The sequence below is a fragment of the Glycine soja genome, chromosome 17 (assembly GCF_004193775.1).
Source record: "Glycine soja cultivar W05 chromosome 17, ASM419377v2, whole genome shotgun sequence".
Lineage (NCBI taxonomy): Eukaryota > Viridiplantae > Streptophyta > Magnoliopsida > Fabales > Fabaceae > Glycine > Glycine soja.
In genome coordinates this window covers 6,712,522-6,735,096 of record NC_041018.1, presented here as the reverse complement: position 1 = coordinate 6,735,096, position 22,575 = coordinate 6,712,522, and the positions used below count along the sequence as shown (strand labels likewise).

General features: G+C 30.1%; 2 protein-coding genes across 5 annotated transcripts; one reads left to right on the top strand and one right to left on the bottom strand.

Annotated features, from left to right (window-relative positions):
- Nucleotides 1-6,630: 6,630 nt before the first annotated feature.
- On the top strand, nucleotides 6,631-13,979 carry LOC114392717 (kinetochore protein SPC25 homolog). 4 transcript variants are annotated; one of them, XM_028353937.1, is made up of 4 exons: nucleotides 6,763-6,916; nucleotides 7,005-7,070; nucleotides 7,149-7,286; nucleotides 12,512-13,979. In XM_028353937.1, the coding sequence occupies exons 1-4, from the start codon at nucleotides 6,901-6,903 to the stop codon at nucleotides 12,751-12,753; spliced, it is 462 nt and encodes a 153-aa protein (XP_028209738.1). In that variant the 5' UTR covers nucleotides 6,763-6,900; the 3' UTR covers nucleotides 12,754-13,979. The 4 variants fall into 4 exon arrangements, with proteins under 4 accessions (XP_028209736.1, XP_028209735.1, XP_028209737.1 ...); XM_028353935.1 differs by lacking the exon at nucleotides 12,512-13,979 and adding an exon at nucleotides 8,431-9,121 and having other exon boundaries at nucleotides 6,631-7,070; XM_028353934.1 differs by having other exon boundaries at nucleotides 6,634-7,070.
- A 287-nt stretch (nucleotides 13,980-14,266) lies between these two features.
- On the bottom strand, nucleotides 14,267-17,872 carry LOC114393112 (short-chain dehydrogenase TIC 32, chloroplastic-like). The gene is made up of 8 exons (XM_028354374.1): nucleotides 17,613-17,872; nucleotides 16,879-17,110; nucleotides 16,694-16,773; nucleotides 15,796-15,949; nucleotides 15,622-15,700; nucleotides 15,391-15,478; nucleotides 15,250-15,296; nucleotides 14,267-14,728 (listed from the first exon to the last, which is right to left on the bottom strand). Exons 1-8 carry the CDS (start codon nucleotides 17,740-17,742, stop codon nucleotides 14,525-14,527), a joined length of 1,014 nt encoding a protein of 337 aa, XP_028210175.1. The 5' UTR covers nucleotides 17,743-17,872; the 3' UTR covers nucleotides 14,267-14,524.
- Between the last annotated feature and the right edge of the window lie 4,703 nt (nucleotides 17,873-22,575).

Here is a 22,575-nt window from a genome sequence, read left to right as displayed (position 1 = left end):
TACTATTAAATAAAAGAATATTTTTATACCTTTTTAGCTAAATATTTGTACCGTTTAGTTTTCTTATAAAACTAAAATTAAGAGATAAATAAAAGAACATAACATTAATTTTATACTTTAATATTAAATGTGATGACATATTATTAAGATCCACTTACTTTAAGAACTCTTGGAGTAAGTACATCATTCATTATATATATATATATAATATTCATAGTATACAATCATTTGTATAAAAAGGAATTATTTAATATTTTGACATGGTTATGTCGTGCTTTCAATATATTTTAGGAGTATAATTAACTTCAGGCCGTTTTAAGATTAATTTTGAATAATTAAAAGATAAAAAACATTGCAGTAAAAAATATAGAAAAGGGTATTATGCTAAAAATATAAAATTATAGTGATAAATATTTCAACAGATTATTTTTAATTTTAGTTATTTAGAAATAATTTCCAGGAATGAAGTTATAATTAATATTTGAAAGATATATTAATAGAACAAACAAAAAAAGTAACACTTATCCCAATTAGCCATATTATACTGTAGCTGATACTTTCCCACATCTCCAAAAAGTGCAGAGTAGCAATGGAGACATTATCCAGAAAAAATAAAAATAAACCCACACACCCCAAATTCCATGGGCTTTGGAACTACTTCACAATATACGTTTCTTTCATATAGCCACCAATTATTATCAACCAATTTTGGTGTCGGGCGACACAAAATTAGAAATTGTAAATAGAAAAAGTAATGCATAAGCAACAGACAAAGGAGGAAAGACTAACGTGCAGAAGCCAGATGCTGATAGCTGAGTGAAATTGAATGTCTAAAGGGGTGTTTGGTTTGGTTCTGATTTTATTTTGACTGAAAATAGAAAACGGTGATGAAAATATGTTTGGTTTGATTTCTGAAAACATTTCCAGTGAAAATGAAAACAGGAAACAACTAGAAAATGAAAACAATAAATTTTCGTTTTCAGTGTTTTGAGTTGAGTACAGAAACCTCATTTGTGGTGACAATGAAGGTAGTTTTAAGCAAGTCTAAAAATACAAAAAGACAATAAATCAATATATCATAAATTTTCAGTATTTTTATTTCATGAAAACAGAAAATAAGAAATCAAACCAAACATGTTTTCAGAATTCAATTTTTTTTAAAATGAAAACAATTTTCAAAAAATGGAAACAGGAAATGAAAACAAAAAATGAAAATGCAAACCAAACACACCCTAATATTTTTCAATTCCATAGCTTAATAATGTCTATATATAAGTACTCCAATAATGACGGAGTACAAGATTAAATGATCGAGAAAGTATAAGGTTAGGATTAATAGTATATGGTGAATCATATACTTGTGTCTGCAGGAAGCATGTAGCTATTGACTTATTGATTTCAAGAACATGGTGTTAACCATGAAATTCATATTGTTTTTGTTAACAAACATAACCATATATAAATATTTAAAGAAGGAGACAATTTTTTCTTTAAAGTTTTTTTATCCTTTCAATAAGTCATTTATCTTGGGTTTATTTGTTAAATTTTTATCAATATAAAAAATTAATCATTAGAATAAATTATAAATAAAAGAGTAATGGATTTTGTGAAGAAATAAATATTTGAAAAAGTAAGATGTCAACAAGAGTGATTAAAAAAGTAAAGGTTTCGATAAGAAATATAGATTAAAAAAGATAAAAGGTTTAGAGAAAAATAAAAATAAAAATTGAATGATAGTTGAAAACATTATCCTAATCCATGAATGTCGAGTAAACTTAAGATGATATTATATGTTTCAATCTTTATTACAATGATATAAAATAATATCTATAGATAATATATAATTTCTAACTACTTATAACTTCTCGTTAGTGTCATCTTTACCGTTAATGTCTTTTATCTTTAATTTTTATCATTAATGATCTGTATTTTTAATATTCAGTGTTTATGATTTTTATGTGTTTTTTTTTTATGTTTTCTAAATCTTCATATTTTCAGTCACAATATAATTAACCAAAAAATAGTCTATTAAAACATGATTTGGTTTAAATCTTTAGTTTATTAATTATTTTAGGGCATTCTATTCATTTTTAGGAACTAATGAATTATGGATCCTTTCAAATGCTAGTTCAATAGGCTGCATTTTATGACCCATTGGAAATTTGAATAATTGAATGTATTAATAAAGAAAATGATCAATAATACTAGAGTCCAGCATAAACTGTCGAGGTTTTTGCCAACTTATGTTTCTAAGCCATGTAGCATGTTGCATTCGTAAATCCGAGGAAGTCTAGGGTGGTCAAGCCTCCCAAGTGGATTATGGTGGTCCAATTTATTTTTATTTATATTAGATTTTATACATCCGTGACACATGAATTTGATTGAATTATATTTTTATATTTAGTATTATTTTAAAAATTATAAATAAATTAGTAATTTTTTAAAACTTTTGGTATTGTATTAAATATAATTACATTTAAAAAAAATATTAAATATAATCATACTAAAATTAAGTTAAGAGAAAAATTGACTTTTAATTGATTAGATGTTATATTTAAAAACATTAAGCCTATTAAAATTTATGGTGATCGGTTGTTTCTCATAATAACAATAGTGTTATAATACATATAGAAAATGTATAAATTTAAAATAAAAAATATTAAATATAAATTTATAATTATTTACATTAAAATATATTAAACATTTGTTTTGCACGAGTTTATTTAAATATATAAAATATTTTAAAAATAAATTATAATTATTTTATAATTTATTATATACAATTCATTATAAATGGAGTTTTTAAGTATTATGTGTACATTTTAAAAAATCTAAGCACATTGATTGTGATTTTTTTATGAGGTTATCATTAAAAAAATAAAATATATTAAATATTATATTTTATTAAAGTAATTTATCAAATATTTTCTTATAAATTATATTTAATATCAAGTGACTTGATTACGAGAGTTTTAAACCCCCAAAATGTTACCTTAAAACATAAAATATAAAAATCAAATTCTAACAATAAAAAGTGTAAGAAATTGTGAATCTTTTATTTCCTATTTGGCTCACATTTTGCATAAGGATTAAAAAAAATATTTTACATATTTTAGGGATTAAAAAAAACAACTTTAAATTTGAAGGATGAAAAATAAAATAACTCATATTTAAGAGACTAAAAACATATTTAAGGCAAAATTTTATATGTTTAATATACTTTGTTAGATGAAATTCAGAATATTAGACTTTTAAATTTAAATCTGAGAAAATTATTAATCTATGCAAATAACATAGGTAAACTTTTTTTTTAGGCTCTATGTAATGTGAGCACTAAGTAGAGTCGAGATGAAGGATTAGTCACATTTTTGGACTTTTTCATATATAAAAGTGTTAATTTGAAAATAATTTATCTTAAAATAAAATTAAAATAATTAATTTCTATTCTTGTGTCCATACAATGCAAATCCACATTAAGAATTTGTCACTCATGTAATCATGTTCAAACAAAATTGTCTTAAATAGAAAATATGATCATCTAGAAAAAATCATATTAAAAGACTTCTCTTTTAGAAACTATTTTTAGTAACACATTGCTTGATGTGCAATCAAGGTACATGTTAATGAAAAAATTAAAATATAATTTTCATTCTTCTATTTTTTTAAATCTACGATTTTAGTTTCTTTTATTTTTCAACTGGGACATCTTATCTTCTACTTTTTAAATATCCATGATTTTAGTATTTTTAATTTTTAATTGAGACATTTCATCCTTTATTTAAAAAAAAACTGTAATTTTAGTCGTCTTTCTCAATTTTAGACTTGATTATCTACTTTTTAAATTCTTTTTTTAATAAATTAAGCTTGTTAGTAGTTAAATAATTTATAAAAAAAAATCACGTGAATAATAAGTAATGCGTGTTGATCATTGTTTATACAGTACATAGATCAATATTTAAAATTGGTCATAAGAATTAAAATTGTGAATATTTTAAAAGTGAAAGACTAAATGTCTCAATTAAAAAATAAAGAACTAATATTATAAAAAATTTAAAAGTAGAGAATAAAATTTCTCAATTAAAAAATAAAGTAACAAACATCACAATTTTAAGAAAATAAAATGAAGAAAAATGCATTTTACCCTAATGAAAAGTCAAAAATGCCAACCTTATTAGTGTCATCTAAAAAGAGGCACTTTCTATTTACACCTCTATTTAGGCTAAGGACACCCATATCCATCCTTTTTATATTTTGATTATCCATTATACTATTTTTTCTTGAAGGTGTACACTCTTTTGAAATTCTTTTTTCTCTTGTGGAAATGTCTTTTGGATAAATATATACATATTCTGAAAATGTATTTCTAAAACTATGATTCAGAGTTCTAGAAATACATTTCTAGAATTTATATACATTTTTTCCTGAAAGACATTTGCGATAGTAATAAAACACATTTTAACCAACTCACTTAAGGATCACTACAACCTGCAATCATTGAGATTGTAAACCTAGATTAGAAAATGAATGCTTATTTGTACGCACACAAAGGAGAAAAACCATTGTTTAAAGTTCTGCTTTCAATTTAAGGTATATAATAAATCAAAATAGTGATGAATGTATCTTTAAATCCAATGTCACATGAAGAAAAATTCATTTTTTTTACGTGGCGTTGTGTTTCAAGGCATGTCTTTGTTATATTTTGTGATAGGTCTTGTGTGTTGAACCTTCAAAGGGACATTTCTACATTTAAAAAATAAATAATTTTAGCTACGTTATTATAACTTATAAGCCCATCTCTTGACTTTTGTTACAAAGGCCCAACAAGCCCATAGCCTAACCCTAATTCCTTCTATATGTATGTTGAGATGAGTGAGTCGCCTCTGCATCTTGCCTCCTTCTACATCATAGAATCACATCGTTACACAAACTCATAAAGCATATCATTTTGTTTTTTTATTTTTTTTCTTTCTTTCTATCTCTTCATTCATTCTTCTTTTCTCTTACAATTTTTTGTTCATGTATTTTTTTCGTCTCTTGATTATCTCTTCTTATTTCTTGCTTTTTTCATGTTTCTTCACTACAGGAAACAAGTTATAATGGAAAATGGTTAACGTGGTTTGAGACAAACAAATGGATATTTCTTATGGTTCTAAGTCACTAAGTTGTATCAACCAACCCAATCTAGTCTACACTTGATTCAATGACATCAACACTGATTTGAAGGTATATCTAATCAAATAACTTGACTATAATGATCACAAGTCCAGTTTTTGGTAAGTAGTTTCAATTTCATAACACTGCGAGTTACTCTCAATCCTCACCATTCATTTCTTATAATATAACAAACATGATAAATGACTTATTACAACCATTAAATTATAAGAAAATGATCAGTGAAGATGAAGATTTCAACAAGCATTAACTAGCACAATGTCTGTAACAAATGAGACATTTAGTCTAGATTTGTTAGAACCTATGATAACAAACCAAGATTATCCTAACTATTAAATATTTGAGATGATAATATCAGTGACATTTTGTGGACCAATCCAAGGCACATGAATTTCTTTATGTGCTCTCTAAAAAATTGATGTAGGTCTTCCATGACATCTTTTGTTTTTCGAATGATACCTACACATATAATGAAACCGATTATTTTTGCTATAGGGTTTGATAAATAGGAAAACAAATAAATAATGGTTATCATGTTGCATTTGACATATCTTATATTGGTAAAATATAAAATATATGTCAAATGTAACATCAAGCATTTTTTAATCTGTTTTCCCAATCATCAAATCATATGGTAAAAAATGGTTGATTTTAGTATATGTATAGGCATCATTGGAAAAACAAAAGTTGTTATTGAATGCTTACATAATTTTTTCAAAAAGTGCATAGACAAATTGAGGCACCTTGAGTTGGTCCTCAAATTGCATCTACGTTATTATCTCATTGATTTATAGTTGAGATACTTTTGATTTATTATCATAGGTTAACAAACATGAGATGACTTCCTGCAATAACAATGAATTCTCTTTTTACTGTATGTTGTGTTAATAATGTTAACTGTAAGGTGACCCAAACTAAAATACTTTAATTTTGACTATCTATCCAAATATTTTCAAGTATAAGGGTAAGGTAGAATGAGCATATTGCATCTAAGATTGAAAAATGTATTTATGTGAATGAAAAACTCAAACATGGTTTTAATGAAGATGTTTTATTGTTGATAAGATCATTATCAAAGACTTAGATCAAAAAAATTAATGATGTTTGATAATTTGAGAAATAGTGTAAGATGTTAAATAGTAAATGTCAGTAATAGTTAAATGTGATAAGAGTTTTGTTGGTAAATTTGAGGGAGTGAACATTAGGAAAATCTTCATTAATAAGTAAATTTGACATTATACATTAATTTAAAACCTTAATGTTTAGGTTTTTGAATTTTTTCTCACATGTTGTTTAATTTTATCATTTCTATTAAATGTGAAACTAAAGAAAAAATTTCATGTAATAAATCAATAAAAAAGATTCAAAATCATGTCTGAAAATTAAAAAAAAAACTATCTTATCACAAATTAAATAAGAAGAATATTTTAAAACTTTAAAAAATGAAATAAATGTCCATATGTATATTTTAGCCTTTATTTGAACAAACGGAAACAGGGGGTCTGAACAAGAAGGCAAGCAAAACTGGCGGGCCGCTTAATTACTTTGAATATTAAAAAACCTGAGACTCAAGAAAGATCCCTGTTGGGAGCGAAGAAAGATGGAGTCCCCAATCTCAATCCGCGACACTGAGATCCCTCTTCAAATGCAGAACATCATCGACGCTTCCACCGCTTCTTACATCAAATCCCTCCATTCCCTCAGAGCCACAGCTCAAGAAACTGCTCGATGTCAAGATCTTCGGGTTTTGACTCCAAACCCTAACCCCGTACACTCCACTACTTTCGTCTTACTCGCTCACTCACTCACTCACCATCTTTCTTTCTCCCCAGTTCAACTAGACGAGGTTAAAGCTAAACTCAGAGAGACCGAGGATGATTTCGTTAAAGCACTTGCAGGTTTCTTTTAAATTTTAATAATTATTTCGCATTTCGGTTTCAATCCCTTCAATAAACGCTTCGATTTCGACGATGCAGTCAAGACCCGTAAAGAGGCCAAGCGAATGGCTTTGATGGATGTTGTTGCTTCTGCAAAGGCCAGAGTTGAAGACCTCAGCGCAAGTATTCGGGACCATCGAACCAAAAAACAAGAATATGCCGCATTTATATCTCTCGGTAATATTTAGTTACATGAATTATCTTTCCTTCTTCATGCTTATATGTACTATATAATTATTTAATGTAATTACTGCAGAAATGTGGAGGTAATTAGCATTGCCTTTATTATATTGAAACAATTATACGATGTAAATGACGAGCCTGGTTGGTTGGTTGTTCTGCATTTGTCATCACAGTCAGAGACATGTTTATTTTGTTTGCCGGGCTTATCTGTTGGGATGACTTAAATTGATTTGAAATTATGAGTAAAATATGCACACAATATATTTACATGTTTGGATTAAACTTTACAAACATAGGTTTGCAAACCTAGGTTATGTTCGGGGGATAGGGACCTCCAAATTCAGTTTGGAGAGAAAACCATTTTGGTGACATGTTTGAATACCCTCAAAAGTATGTTTGCACATGAAAATTTACCTGGAAAGTAGAAACTTAGTTTTGTAAAAGTAAGGTTTGCAAAAGTAACCCAAGTCTTACTTCTACAAAACTAAGTTTCCAGGTAAAATTTTCACGTGCAAACATACTTTTGAGGGTAACCAAACATGTCACCAAAATGAGTTTACTCTCCAAACTGAGTTTGGAGCTTCCCAAATGGAAAACCAAACATAGCCTATGTGGAGTGGAACTAAGTTGTCCATAATCACGAGTTTCATTTCATGAGTGTCAAAATAAACTTTTTTGTTGTTATAGAGAATCGATAAGATTACTTGGTTTTGCTTTTCACAAGGCTATGCCTATGATTTTTTAGGATCATGGAAGCAATACATTAGCCAAATGCCATCTTGCATTAGCATTAAAATTACATTTACTGAGGTTGTCACGCCTATTCATTAACATTGTTTTTGAATAGCTATGTCAACTTGCACTCTATGTTCTGTTTCCTTTTCTTGAAGCAAAGAACTTCGAGGACAGGGATTATCATGCAATCTTTGATATGATTTCTTAATATTTTAAGTTGCACATGTGGTAAAAAAAGTTTTGAAGGATGTTCTCTGAACGTCTTGTCATTTGTGCTTCATTACTTGCCTTTGCAGGATATATATTTTGGAATTGTGTTTGTCTTTTCCCTTGCATCTAAGCTATTATGAACAATTCTAAGCTACTTTTTCCTTTTCCTTCTTTTCTTTTATTCTATAAAAAGCTTTGGCAGCATCTGAAGGGAAGTTACCCAAGTCTTACTTCTACAAAACTAAGTTTCCAAGTAAAATTTTCACGTGCAAACATACTTTTGAGGGTAACCAAACATGCCACCAAAATGAGTTTACTCTCCAAACTGAGTTTGGAGCTTCCCAAATGGAAAACCAAACATAGCCTATGTGGAGTGGAACCAAGTTGTCCATAATCACGAGTTTCATTTCACGAGTGTCAAAATAAACTTTTTTGCTGTTATAAAGAATCGATAAGATTACTTGATTTTGCTTTTCACAAGGCTATGCCTCTGATTTTTTGGGATCATGGAAGCAATACATTAGCCAACTGCCATCTTGCATTAGCATTAAAATTACATTTACTGAGGTTGTCACGCCTATTCATTAACATTGTTTTTGAATAGCTATGTCAACATGTACTCTATGTTCTGTTTCCTTTTCTTGAAGCAAAGAACTTCGAGGACAGGGATCATCATGCAATCTTTGATATGATTTCTTAATATTTTAAGTTTCACATGGGGTAAAAAGTTTTGAAGGATGTTCTCTGAACGTCTTGTCATTTGTGCTTCATTACTTGCCTTTGCAGGATATATTTTGGAATTGTGTTTGTCTTTTCCCTTGCATCTAAGCTATTATGAACAATTCTAAGCTACTTTTTCCTTTTCCCTCTTTTCTTTTATTCTATAAAAAGCTTTGGCAGCATCTGAAGGGAAGTTAGTCTTACTTCAACAAAACTAAGTTTCCAGGTAAAATTTTCACGTGCAAACATACTTTTGAGGGTAACCAAACATGTCACCAAAAATGAGTTTACTCTCCAAACTGAGTTTGGAGCTTCCCAAATGGAAAACCAAACATAGCCTATGTGGAGTGGAACCAAGTTGTCCATAATCACGAGTTTCATTTCACGAGTGTCAAAATAAACTTTTTTGCTGTTATAAAGAATCGATAAGATTACTTGGCTTTGCTTTTCACAAGGCTATGCCTCTGATTTTTTAGGATCATGGAAGCAATACATTAGCCAACTGCCATCTTGCATTAGCATTAGAATTACATTTACTAAGGTTGTCACGCCTATTCACTAACATTGTTTTTGAATAGCTATGTCAACATGTACTCTATGTTCTGTTTCCTTTTCTTGAAGCAAAGAACTTTGAGGACAGGATTATCATGCAATCTTTGATATGATTTCTTAATATTTTAAGTTGCACATGTGGTAAAAAAAGTTTTGAAGGATGTTCTCTGAACGTCTTGTCATTTGTGCTTCATTACTTGCCTTTGCAGGATATATTTTGGAATTGTGTTTGTCTTTTCCCTTGCATCTAAGCTATTATGAACAATTCTAAGCTACTTTTTCCTTTTCCCTCTTTTCTTTTATTCTATAAAAAGCTTTGGCAGCATCTAAAGGGAAGTTAAATGAAAGCATTGAACGGAAAGATGAAACACAGGTCATTTCTTGGTACAATAGGGTCCTTGGTTTTCAGGTAAAAGGTGGACGTGGTAATTGACATTCGTCCTTTGCACAAAGATTGCTTTTCTTCTCAAGATTGATATCCTTACTAGTTTATATGCTCTTCAGGGGTAAAATTCACATTCAAGAATATAAATATTAACAATCCAGATGAGGAGTACTTTTTACTCTTCCATGAAACTGATACATACTCATGTAAGCATCATATCTGGTTTTGTTTATGAACTTAAAAGTATATTGATATACTCCATGAAATCTGAATTTTATCCTTTATCTTCCGGTGTTAAGCTGTGAACTTTTTCTCAGGGACACCAAAGAGTTGATTCGTAACACCTTTTATCCTGACATACATATAGATCAATAAAACATATAAAAATACTGATAAACAAATTCACAAATTTACGGGTAAAAGGTTTACATTCATTTCACTATTATTAAATAAAACTTATTAAAAACATATCTGGCTCAGAACAAGGCCGTTAAAGTTTACAAAAGAAATTTTGTTAAATCAGTGAGGTAAAATAAAATAAAATAACATCATACAATTAAAATAAAAACTCATCTCCAATGTCACATACTATTAGAGCATTGTGTTCGAGCGTCTTCTAGTACGAGGTTCTTTAAAGTCATTCACCTAGTCATCTGCTCTCACAAACACAAGGTTCGAGATCATTACAAGATCCAAACACTAATAACACACAGAAAGTGAGTTATTACATTTATAAAAAAAGTACAAATAAACAAAGACATGATCAAAATAAATTATAAAAGTATTTACAACATAGCTCAACTTAATACAATCCACGTCACTTCACCACTTTATCATTTAAAATTCATTTTTCAATCATCAATCAAATTATACATGAATCACACACACTCAGGTCAAGTCGTAATAACACTCATCAATTTCATAATAAACAATTAGCAGACGTTGTGCAACAATTATACTAAGACTCAAACCTATATGCAATGTGGTACCATGTTAGTAAAAATTCACACTAGGACGCTTAGGAGTACATAACAAGACACATCACAAAGTGTGTATGTCAAGTCACTCTCACTAAGTAAAATTATAAGGTGACCATTTAGGGTCACTCTGTTTTGCGAGAATATTCCAATCATAGTATAATTTTTTATCACACTAATCTTATCCAAAACAAACAAATTACACAAAAATGTTTCTCATAACACGGGAGTAAAACTCTCAAACAATTTCACATAATCATATAGGAAGAATTACAATACAATAAACATCCAAAAATAAATCTCAATTTGATCCTCTAAGGACTCCTACACATGTTCATTCTAACCCCAATTATGATAAACTCATCCTTATCTCTATGCAGGCTCACGTGTCTAGTCCGGTAATGATAACGAAATCTCTAGCAATTGTTTAAGATTCCTCAAGTTTTTCCTCTAATTGTTCTATTAGGATTTCCAAGCGTTATAAGAAAGGAGAAGAGATTGCAGTCTCCATTTCACTGTCAACGTGCGAGACTAATTTCTCTATGCAAAACATTATTTCGCAAATCCTAACGATGAGAATGTGCGAAAATGAGTTTCGAAGGTGGTGTCCAAATTTCACAAAGATCCAATGATTAAAAAAGAAAGTTCAATGTGAGGGATATGTCTTCCACAATAGACATTATCTTAAAAATTTCAACGGTGGGTCTATGCGAAAATAAGTTACAAACTTCATGTTCAAATTTCACGATGATCCAACGGTTAACGAGTTTGGGATCGTTTTACTGAGACATGTTTGAGTGTATGCTGGAAAAAGAGAGGGTTTTGGAAAAGGAAGTACGGAAAATAAATTTGAGAGGAGTAAAGAGCATAGAGACGTGTCGTAAATGTAAAAAATGACCTATTACGTTTATATTTATAGTTAGGGTACTCTGTGCCTATTATTTGCTCTATTTTTTTATTCTTATTATTTTATAAACAAAAACTCTATTTTATTTCATATCAAACGAATAAATAAAATATCCGTTTTATTTTCCTTCAAACCATTATTTTAATTAATAAAGTTATTTCTCCTTATTTATTTAATCATAAAAATCTCATTATTTTTCTAAAAACTATTTATTTTTAAATAAAAATATTTTTAATTTATTTTACAAAAAATGGATATTAGATAATCCACCAATTAAACATGACAAATGATCTATTTAAATTTGTCAGAATAATGAGGAAAAAAGTTCCAAGAAGTTGTGGCACAAGGTACAACAATGCTCCTTTCATTCCTTTATATGACTGCATTCATGTGATGCAAGAGTTCTGTATGTTGCAGGCTGAATTTAGCACTTCAATTGAAAAATAAGTTAATTAGTCGTTTGCCCAGTCTGATTATTTTTAAAAAAAAATTGAAACCAATAAGCCTTTGCCAATTCTGCTGGTTTATCTGTGGCCATTGTTGTAGACTTGGCAACCTTTGTCTGGAGAAAGAATCTTGCTCGGATCACATGGTTATTAGGAAGGATCTATTACATATATCTATACCCGTGATCATCTCCTTAACCATATTTCAACAATTTGTCTTGTTTTTGGAACATTGATGAAGAGGCTGCTTCTTATGAATGTTATGTTTTAAAATTACATCATAACAGGGAATTTAGTTGTGACAACTGATGAACATGAAGAATCTGCCTTTAACTCTGCATCTGCTCCAGTTTTATCAATGTCATCTGTTAGAAGAGATTTTCTAGGCAAGGAAAATGAGCATCAAGCTGAACCTACAGAAGGCAATAAACAGTTCAAAAAACAAAATGTGCACAGAAGGCTAAAATCATCAGTTTTATCTCCTGGATCTGCTTCATCTGTTTGCCAGTCTCCTCGTTTGAAGGTATGAGTTGATCTGCATCAAGCTGAACCTACAGAAGGCAATAAAATTCCTTTCTCAGCACACGGTATTATCCCAAGATAATGGTCTTCACAGAAGATGTTCCCCGGTTGTAGTTGGCCATTGTACCTTCAACATGAATGATTAAGAAGTCCCTTTATATAATTTTTTTTTTATCTATTATTGGTGTGATTGATCAATCTTAGCCTAGAGAAAGACGATAATGGTTAGACTAACTACTTGGCTCAGACTATCTAAGACAACTATTTTGTCCTTGATATGGGCATTGTAGATGCTGAGAATTTTATTTTAGTAATTGTATTGTGTATTAAGTATTAACATTGTATGATTGTTATTGTTTGAATTTTATTTTCAGCAAATCAGAAACTGACAACAATCCAATTACTGGATATGTAGATGCTGACTATGCAGGTGATATAAACAAGAGAAGGTCAATAATTGTCTATATATTCACTCTATATGGCAATGTAGTCCGTTGGAAAGCAAATCTTCAATCTGTTGTGGCTCTGTCAACCACTGAATCAGAGTACATTGCACTGACTGAGGCCATAAACGAAGCTTTTTGGCTGAAAGGATTTGTAGAGGAGCTGGAAGGAAAGAAACTGAAGACTGAGGTTATGTGTGATAGCCAAAGTGCTATATGTCTCTCTAAGAATCAGCCATTCCATGAGATGACAAAACATATAGATGCAAGGTTTCATTTCATCTGAGACATCATTGCAAAAGGAGTGATCCAAGTGAAGAAAATTGCAACTGAAGAGAACCCTACTGATATGTTGACCAAGGTTCTCACTGCTGCTAGGTTTGAGCATTGTCTAGACTTAGTAGGCATTCAAAGACCTAATGAGTGAAGTTTCAATTCAGAAACTTGAGACATTTATTGGAGCTGAAGCTGATAATGAAGATCCAAGGTGAAGATTTGTGAGGATTAGGGGATCACCATTAGGCTTAGTTAGTTAGATGCCATAGCTGTTTTTGGCTAAGTGTTAGTTGAAGAGCCTTGGTAGTTAAGTTAGTTATTTCTATTATAACTAACTTTAGGCTTGTGGATTCCTTCTATATAAAGTCTTAGCTAGGCAACTCATGTGAGTGTGAATCACAAACAATTTGGTGAGATACCTTCGAGTATGTGTGAGATCAAAGTGTGAGCAATCTAGCTCTTGTAAAGTTATTGTAATCTCTCAATAAAAGTCCATGAAGTATCTTGAAGAGTGGATGTAGGATTCAAATCTGAACCAGTATAATCTTTGTGTTCTTTCTTTTCTTTCTGCATTCTTCTGCTACCATTGAGCAGAACTCTTTATAGTTTTGTTGCTGCAAATCTTACACATACATTTCTGCATTCTATTCTAGATGTCTGAATCTGTACATATTGATCAAATGATCTCTCCACAGAATGGGTCAAACAATATTTGTCATTGTTATAACATGATCTCCACAAAATGGGTTAGACATGAAACAATGATAAATAAAACAATAATGTTTTAATAAATACAATAAGTAAAATCTAGACAATAAATATCACTAATATTTTACAATAATAAATAAATATGGTATAACAATGATTCTCCACTATTTATTTTTTGGAAAAAGGGGTTCTCCTCTGTTTAGTAGATTGTACAATAAATAATCGTAAATTCACACAGAAGGGTATTCCTCTATAAACCCCCTTGATTATGGTGTTGTTTTGGGCTACCTTATAGAATTCTCTAATAACGTAAATAGATAATTACATATATATACATGGTATAGAAGACTACTAGGTGGGGAAGAAACACTTTGAATTTGTTGCTTGACGTAGCCGTTTGTGAAGCAAGGCATGGGTGTCATTCCATAGCTTTCTAGCTTCTGATTCGTCATTTGCTAGACTGGAGCAGTTACTCTCGTTACAATCTGTAAAATATTTCCCACTCACTCCATCTGTTTGTTCGCTTAGAGCAACATAACACGTCGTTGATGCACCCTGTGATTGTGAACACGCATTAATGTAATTACTACAACTCAAAGTGGAAAATTACAGAGACATTTTTTATGCTTTCTTTACAATTTATTTTAGTCAAGCAGATTTAATCTATATCTATATTTAGTATAAAATATGTTTTATTATAATTGTCAAACCCTATCTGCCTAGTTGTTCGTGTTATCACCATTAGTTTATGCATCTAAATTTCTCCATCACTTTGAGAATATTAAACTTGAGCAAATAGTTGCTCACTTAAAAATATTTCGTGGAAAGTGTTCAAAATAAATAATTATTTCTTCAAAATAAGCTGAATTAAACATGTATCGCGTGTTGTTTATTTTAAATAAATAATTATTTTAGTGGAGTTGATTTTGAATTGTTGAATATTTGTCAAGTACATAGCCGAGACGAGTGTTTAAGTTAATCTGATTTACAAATTTTATTTTAGAATGTGTGATATCATATGACATGTGAAACTGATTTTGTGTTCTAACCAAATAAGCACTAAAACATTTACAAACCTGTGATATCGATTTCAGCAACTTCGATGCAATGAAAAATAGGGAATCTGCAAGAAAATTTTAAGGATATTTAGTTGCTCAACCTTAAAAAGAAGAAGACATAGGATACCTCTTACCAAATTATTTAAGCTTTGTACGTACCCGTTATTAAGCCCTTATGTGCTCTAATAATTCCCGTCTTCACAATGCCTGGATGCACTGCATTAATAGTTACATTTGCATTCCTTTCCTGCGATCATCTCCCAATTTCCAACAACATTTTAGCCACGTATACAAAGTTTTACTTTAATATCGCGATGATCACAAATAATTTTTTAAAAAAAATACAATAATTAAAATTTGAGGAGTTAATTAGTTATTTCTCATTCTAACCTTCAGCTGTCTGGCTACTTCCTTCACATGCAGAATTGTGGCCAATTTTGACTTAGCATATGCGCGTGTGCCATTATAACTGCATTTGTTATTTAAAAGAGTATTACGATAATTAGTATCCAAATTTGTTCTTAATTTTGCAGGGAAAGGAACCAAGTGGTACGGTAATTTTACTTTTTTCCACAGAGCATGTCGTTGAAAGAAAAACAAGATCTTTTCACCCAGCTATGAATCACAGAAGAAACGTTTATTATTCTTCCTTGAATGCCTGTCTTCTTTGCAGTATCTATCATTTTCTCTAGTAGCATCTTCGTTACCAAAAAGTGTCCTGCAATTTAAGAAGAAAAAATAAAGAAATTATATATTAAACTTCCATTTTATTTTTTGATTCCTTTTCGTTAATTTCTTCTAAGATAATATGTTGGAATTAGAAGAATGACAAGAAAGCATCATCAACAGAAGCATTAAATATTAGAAACAGGCTATAGAGAGAGATTTTGGACTTGCAAGTTGCAACCCATTTAAAAATGGCGCATGCTGTGCTTGGTATTTGTTGACCAAAACGATATTCAATCTAGCTATATAAAATACTCGTAATATATATATATATATATATATATATATATATATATATATATATATATATATATATGCATATATAAAATTATCAGCAAAGTAAAAAGCCCCGTTACTGATTATTGAAGTAGATCAGAACTTGGATTGATTCAAAATATACCTTTGTACAATTTATCACGTTAAGTTTTCTCTTTTTGTTTTTAAAAAAAGAGCCACCCTACTTATATAATATGGATGAATATCAGAATTATATGTTTAAAAGCATTCCATCCAAATTAGAATGAGTGAAAATAATTTATTTTTTTTATATATTATCCATAATATGAAGACTTGTGTAAAATTCCATCCACTCTTAATGGTGCTCATGAGGACTCTGTTTGAGCCTATTTCATTTTTATCTAGGCTTGACTTTGCTTCTTTAATTAGTGTGCGAGCGTTCGTCTTGTGTTGTGTCTAAGGACTGCAAGAAATAGGAAAGAATGGAAAACTTAAGTACCTAAGTAATTTGTAGCGAATGTCATTTCAATTTTCTCTTCGGAGAACTCCAAGTTTTGAGAGTACATTCCTGCATTGTTTCTGTGGAAAACAATAACTCTAACTTTTAGCCCTTCATGAATATACTTCTAGTGAATCACGAATATACAATGAAAAGGAGGGAAGAGATGATTAAAAAAAACTTGCATGAGAATATTAAGGGGCAGGTCTAAAGCTAAAAACTCTGAACAAAATCTCTGTACAGAAGCAAAAGAGCTAAGATCAATCTCCAACAGAATAACCTCAGCATGGGGACTTTCCTTTTGGATTTTCTCTCTCACTTCCTTGGCCTTTCTCAAGTCCCTGGCACCAATCACAATCCTTACTCCTCTCTTTGCTAACACTCTAGCTGTTTCAGCTCCAATACCAGAAGTCCCACCTTCAATTAAAAATTCAACTTCATTAATTATGCTAACCCCACATTATATTCCACTTGTAAATTATCAAATACTTTAGAGTGTAGTGTATGCACTGCTTAGAGCTAGTAAATATTTAATAAAATTTTCAAAACAAATGGATAGAGATTTCTGACACAGACAAAACAAATGGAAATTGAGCAAGTACAAATGAAGATGCATACGACAGTTTATGGCTATATATCATAAAAGAAAGTGAAAACAAGAAAGTCTTCAAAAGAATATTCAAAATTAAGTGATGGATAACACCACACTTGCGCTGATCAGCTTCTGGAAAAACAGACTGGAAAGATCAGAAGGCAATACTGTTGATACACGGAAGAAAAACTTTAACCGTATTTGGTTCTTTATTATAGACAAGACCATATGTTTGGTCACACCAATATCAATGGAACTGGAACCATATGATAAATAATTAAATATATCAAACCTTTTTCATGATATATTATAGGGTCACTTAATTACCAGTGATGAGAGCGGTTAGATTTGAAGGGAGCAAGGAAGAGCAATCTTGAGTGACTTGCTCAGCTGTTGAATTTGAGCCGAAACCACTTGGCCCAGCAAGTCCTGCTAAGTACCGTAGTGTTGCCTTCATGGATTGGCCTGCTTTAGAATCTCTCAAGGACAAAGCATTTGTGGTGGAACTCAAAACCACATAGCTATATATTTAGAGTGTAGGCCAGCACATACATAACGGAATGTTCTCCTTGATTATTCCCTCGGCCAAAATATATGTTTGTTAACCCCCCATGTTATTCTATTTTAAGTTTATTTTGCATGTATCGTTATCGTTGAGTTAGTGCATTCAATGGTACACAGTTCCTTCCTATTAGAGTGCCCACTAATTTTCAAGTAACATAATTGATTGATTGAGAGTTAAGACCACCCATGTCCTATGTGGTCCACAAACTATGTGATCTGAACCTACCAAAACGGTTGATATTAGTTAATTATATTTTATTGATGATCCCTATTTGCGATTCATTTCTCATAATTACTGCTGTCCTTATTAAGTGGCTTGCATTTTCCAGTGGGGTGTGGACTTTGGTGTTTTTTCGGTAAAACTTTCGAGTAGGTAATAATGCATAATCAAGAGTAACAGTGAATCATTAATTATGTGAAGATTATTTCTGAAGTAAAACCGAATTCTTACGTGTAAATGAATGATGTGCGGTACCTGTGCTGTGCTCCTCTTTTTCATTCACTCCGTTCCAAACAATAAATCATTTTAGAAAAAATGAATTGTTCGAAAATATAAATCATTTTATAAAATTCATATTATATTAAATATTTTTTTCAAAATTACCCTCAATCAATACGTGATGCATTAATATAACAATCTTTTTAATTCTTGTGAACTCATTTTTTTAAGTCATTATTACTTACTCATGCATTTATATCAATCCCAAAAATGGCTTCTTTTTCCATAGATAGCACCAAATACAATAAATACTTCTTATAATTTCAAAAATTACTTGTTTTTTCATCAAGTTTGTATAGAAATTTATTATTATTAATGAGAATTATGTATAGTGGAAGTAAATGAATATTAATATTACTTAATTAGAGATAAAAGAATATATTAAGAAAATCATTAATATTTTTTATGAAATTTAATAAATGAATTATTTTTTTATCAATAATTTTATAATAATTTTAAACGACTTATATTTTAGAATATTGAGAGTATTTTTTTTCTTTTCTTTTGCACAAGTTCTTCCTTTTAACTTTCACTTTTCCGACGATAATCAATTTGTGAATGTGTATATTCATAATTTTCTGTACTTTTTAATTTCCATCTAAAACGATCATCTTACCCGCTTTGCCATCTTTTGCAGGATTGAAGCAAAGTTTTTTTGCTTCAATGGAGGTTCATTTTTAACCCCTAAACACATCACATCGCAGCCAGAAAATAGGTTGCTACCTTAGTGACAACAAGTCGCCTCTAAAATCCTTACAAATATTGGTATATCAATAATTAACAGCTAAAAGGGTTAGCAAGAAGAGTTTCCATCATTTACTTTTGCCTTCCATAAATATATATAGTGAAACTAATAGTGATATATGTTGTTACATTACATATGGCTAAATAAATAGTCATTTATAGTAAGTATAATAAAATTAAACTATGGCTAAGTTTTTTGTTTCTTCTATATATATGCTGACAGAATGTTATGCTTTATACAATTGAAAGGACAAAGAGTACTAGACAACAAGATCCAGTCTCCATTGCTCAGCAAGATACGTGATCTGCTTTGCCTAACTTCTTTTTGAAAGTCCGTTTATATTATTTCAAAAAATAGGTTTTAGTTCAACAAAATCAAAATATCACTGTCATAGTCCACGCTGAACTTTTTTCTTCTTCTTTTTTCCTTTCCCTTATTTTGGGTTACAATTATTATTCCAAATTTCAACCTAAAGATACTGTTGGTATATATCCAGTGTGCGGTGTTCGACATAAATATAGATTGTTGTACCAAAAGTCAAAACCTTTTGCACGAGCTAATTATATTTTCTACTTCTTACGATACGTTGACATCAAGAAATGCAAAGAAAAAGGTATAAAAAAATGTGTTTTCAAATTCGCATCTTTAGGTTGGAAACATGTCGCAAATATTGTCTCTTATATACGTATATTATAAGATAAGATATATTTGGCTATTTGTTTTTTTTTTTATCAACCAACACAATATAATATATATAGAAAACGGGTATAAGAGGTACCCAAAAATAGAACAAAAGTATAGCTAAAGTGCTTAGAAACCACTAGAACAGCAGCACTAACAGAGCTAATGTTCCAAAGACAAGTTTCTAAGAACAAGAGCAGATGAGATATAAAACAAAACAACTAGGAAATAGTCAAACAGAATACAACTCCTACTCTACACATAAATGATGCCATGTTAATAGACCTTCTTAAAGAAAGCCTTTATAGTCCTTTATGCATAACATCCACTGTTCCCACCAATCAAACATAGAATAATGGAAGTTTTTTGTTTTGCTATGTAACCAAGCCCACGATCTAACCTTCACCATCTCCCAGACCTGTTCCATATCCATGCTCCCTCCCCGAAACAGCAAGCTATTTCTCTGCAACCATAAGCTCCAGATCACAGCAAACCAAGTTATACCCTCCATTTGGCTATTTGTTACTTATTCAAGATAGTGAAAATAAATTTTATATTATACTAATCTCTTTTTATCATTACTAAAACGTAACATTGAAATATATTTAAATAATATAAAATATATATTTGATTATTTGATTTTGTCGTGATTAAACTAATAAATGATAATTAATTTACTTTATCGGTTTAATCATCAACTCAATTCTAAAAATATTGTCCCTTGGTTATTAGTTTTGTATATATGTTTATTAATAATATTTGAAGGAAAGAAAAATTATTAATGTTGTCCCCCTTTTGCATTTCTTTGTATATTTATTCATGCATATATATCACGTCTCTATTTAAAAAAATGAAAACAAATCCTCATATCATTTTGTACTATAATTTATTACTAATATTTATTTTGAAAATGTCTCTCTGACTTTGTAGAAATGTTGGTAACAAATTATTAAGCAACCACGTACATTGAGTCTTTATTTAAAAGTATTCTGCAATTGATTTCTTGCTCAAAGGCACAACTTGTAAAATAAAAGATATTTTCTTAATTATTATATATTTACCATTACTAATTAATTATAAATATATTAAGGTGGTTTTTACGTATTACTAGTTGCAAGTTAAATTTGTTATACACACGTACACTAGCTGTGCGCATAGTAGTTATATTTTCTTTATGTATAAGAATCACAAGCCTATTATTTTTTCCCCTCTAAACAAAATATTTGACTATGCCCCTGTATATATAATATATAAAATTAATCGTCACAGTCACCGAAATGTTTAGGATACGCCAAGGTATCCAATCGCGTTGGCCAACGTTAATCGATGATTTGAAGAAAAAATGGTGCAACTTTTCAGAAAAGGTAATGAATTTCTGTCTTTATTAATAGCTAAATTGATACTAATTAATTAACCATGTATAAATAACGTGGCAAAACTCATGCACTGATGCATGTCAATTTGGTTTTGTTTAACGTTTTCTAGAATGACCCCTAGATATATCTTTTCTATGCAAAAAAAATGACCCCTACGTCTAAGATTATTAGTTTTGATCAAGAAATATATCCCCATCTTCAAGTAAAAAAATTATAAATTACAATACCTTTCATCAATCATCCCTTCTATTTTTCCTTAATGATGCTTGCATGCACTGATCACGAAGAAAGAAACAAGAAATAGGTATAAACTATGAATACATATGTATCCTAACACGTGTGCATCTAGAAAAACCAATGATAATAGCTACAGCTACAGCATGCATATTGAGGATTTGAATTTAGAAGAAATGAGAAGAGAGTGACACATATCTATGTCGTGTGTATAGAGTGACAAAGATGCTTTTGATGCGTGCATACCGTGGGATTCACGCCTGTCTTTTTTTAAGTTTCTTTTATTTTATTTTCTATACCACATATATTTTTTGTTGAAAGTAATTTTATTTAAGTCAAATAAAATTATTTTAAATCACAAATTTTTTTCTTCAAATATTTAATAAAACTAGATATTAAGATTCAAAATTCAGACCTAACTAAGTTAGAATAATTGTACGTAAATTAGTGGTATTCACGTGTGTGTTTTATGCCGCATAGAGAGGTCCAATTTTGTCTTTATCAATCCATGGCCCATAGAGAATGATGGGCAGTGTTGGAGGTTTGACGGGACATTGAGAGTGACCCTTCAACGAGGGGAATGGAGAAGTGTGAAGTAGTGTGGGCTGTGCATAAGGGTCCTATTCTGTTCCCAACTTGCCAACACCATCTTATCACACTGCCACCACTCTTTCAATCTCAATTCCTAGTTTCACACGTAAAAGTCTGATATCAATATATCAAATATCATAACTACATACAATATATGTGGCATGAAATATATATATATATATATATATATATATATATAGACTACATGCATTATGTATATGCTGATGACATACATTGCTTGGATGACACAAAAGGCTTCTTCCCATTATTCAAAAGTGAAAGTGGGTAATTATAACTTGTATGTACTTCTTTTGCTAACGAAATAGGATCACAAGTTGTGGAGTTTTGCAAATTAAAGGTTGAAATATGAGCTACCATCTTTGAGTGATTTTATTTTCTTTCATGTTGTTTAAAAGGTGTATTTATTCGAAGTTGTTGAATCGATTTTTAAAATTGTGATTAGGTGGTTTCGAACTTTATATATATATATGTATATTGGTGTATCTTGATTCAGCATAAAAATAAAATATATCTTCATTAATTCTAGCCCTTATGCTTAATCAAGGCATTAAACTAGGATACCTACATGTAATTGGATTT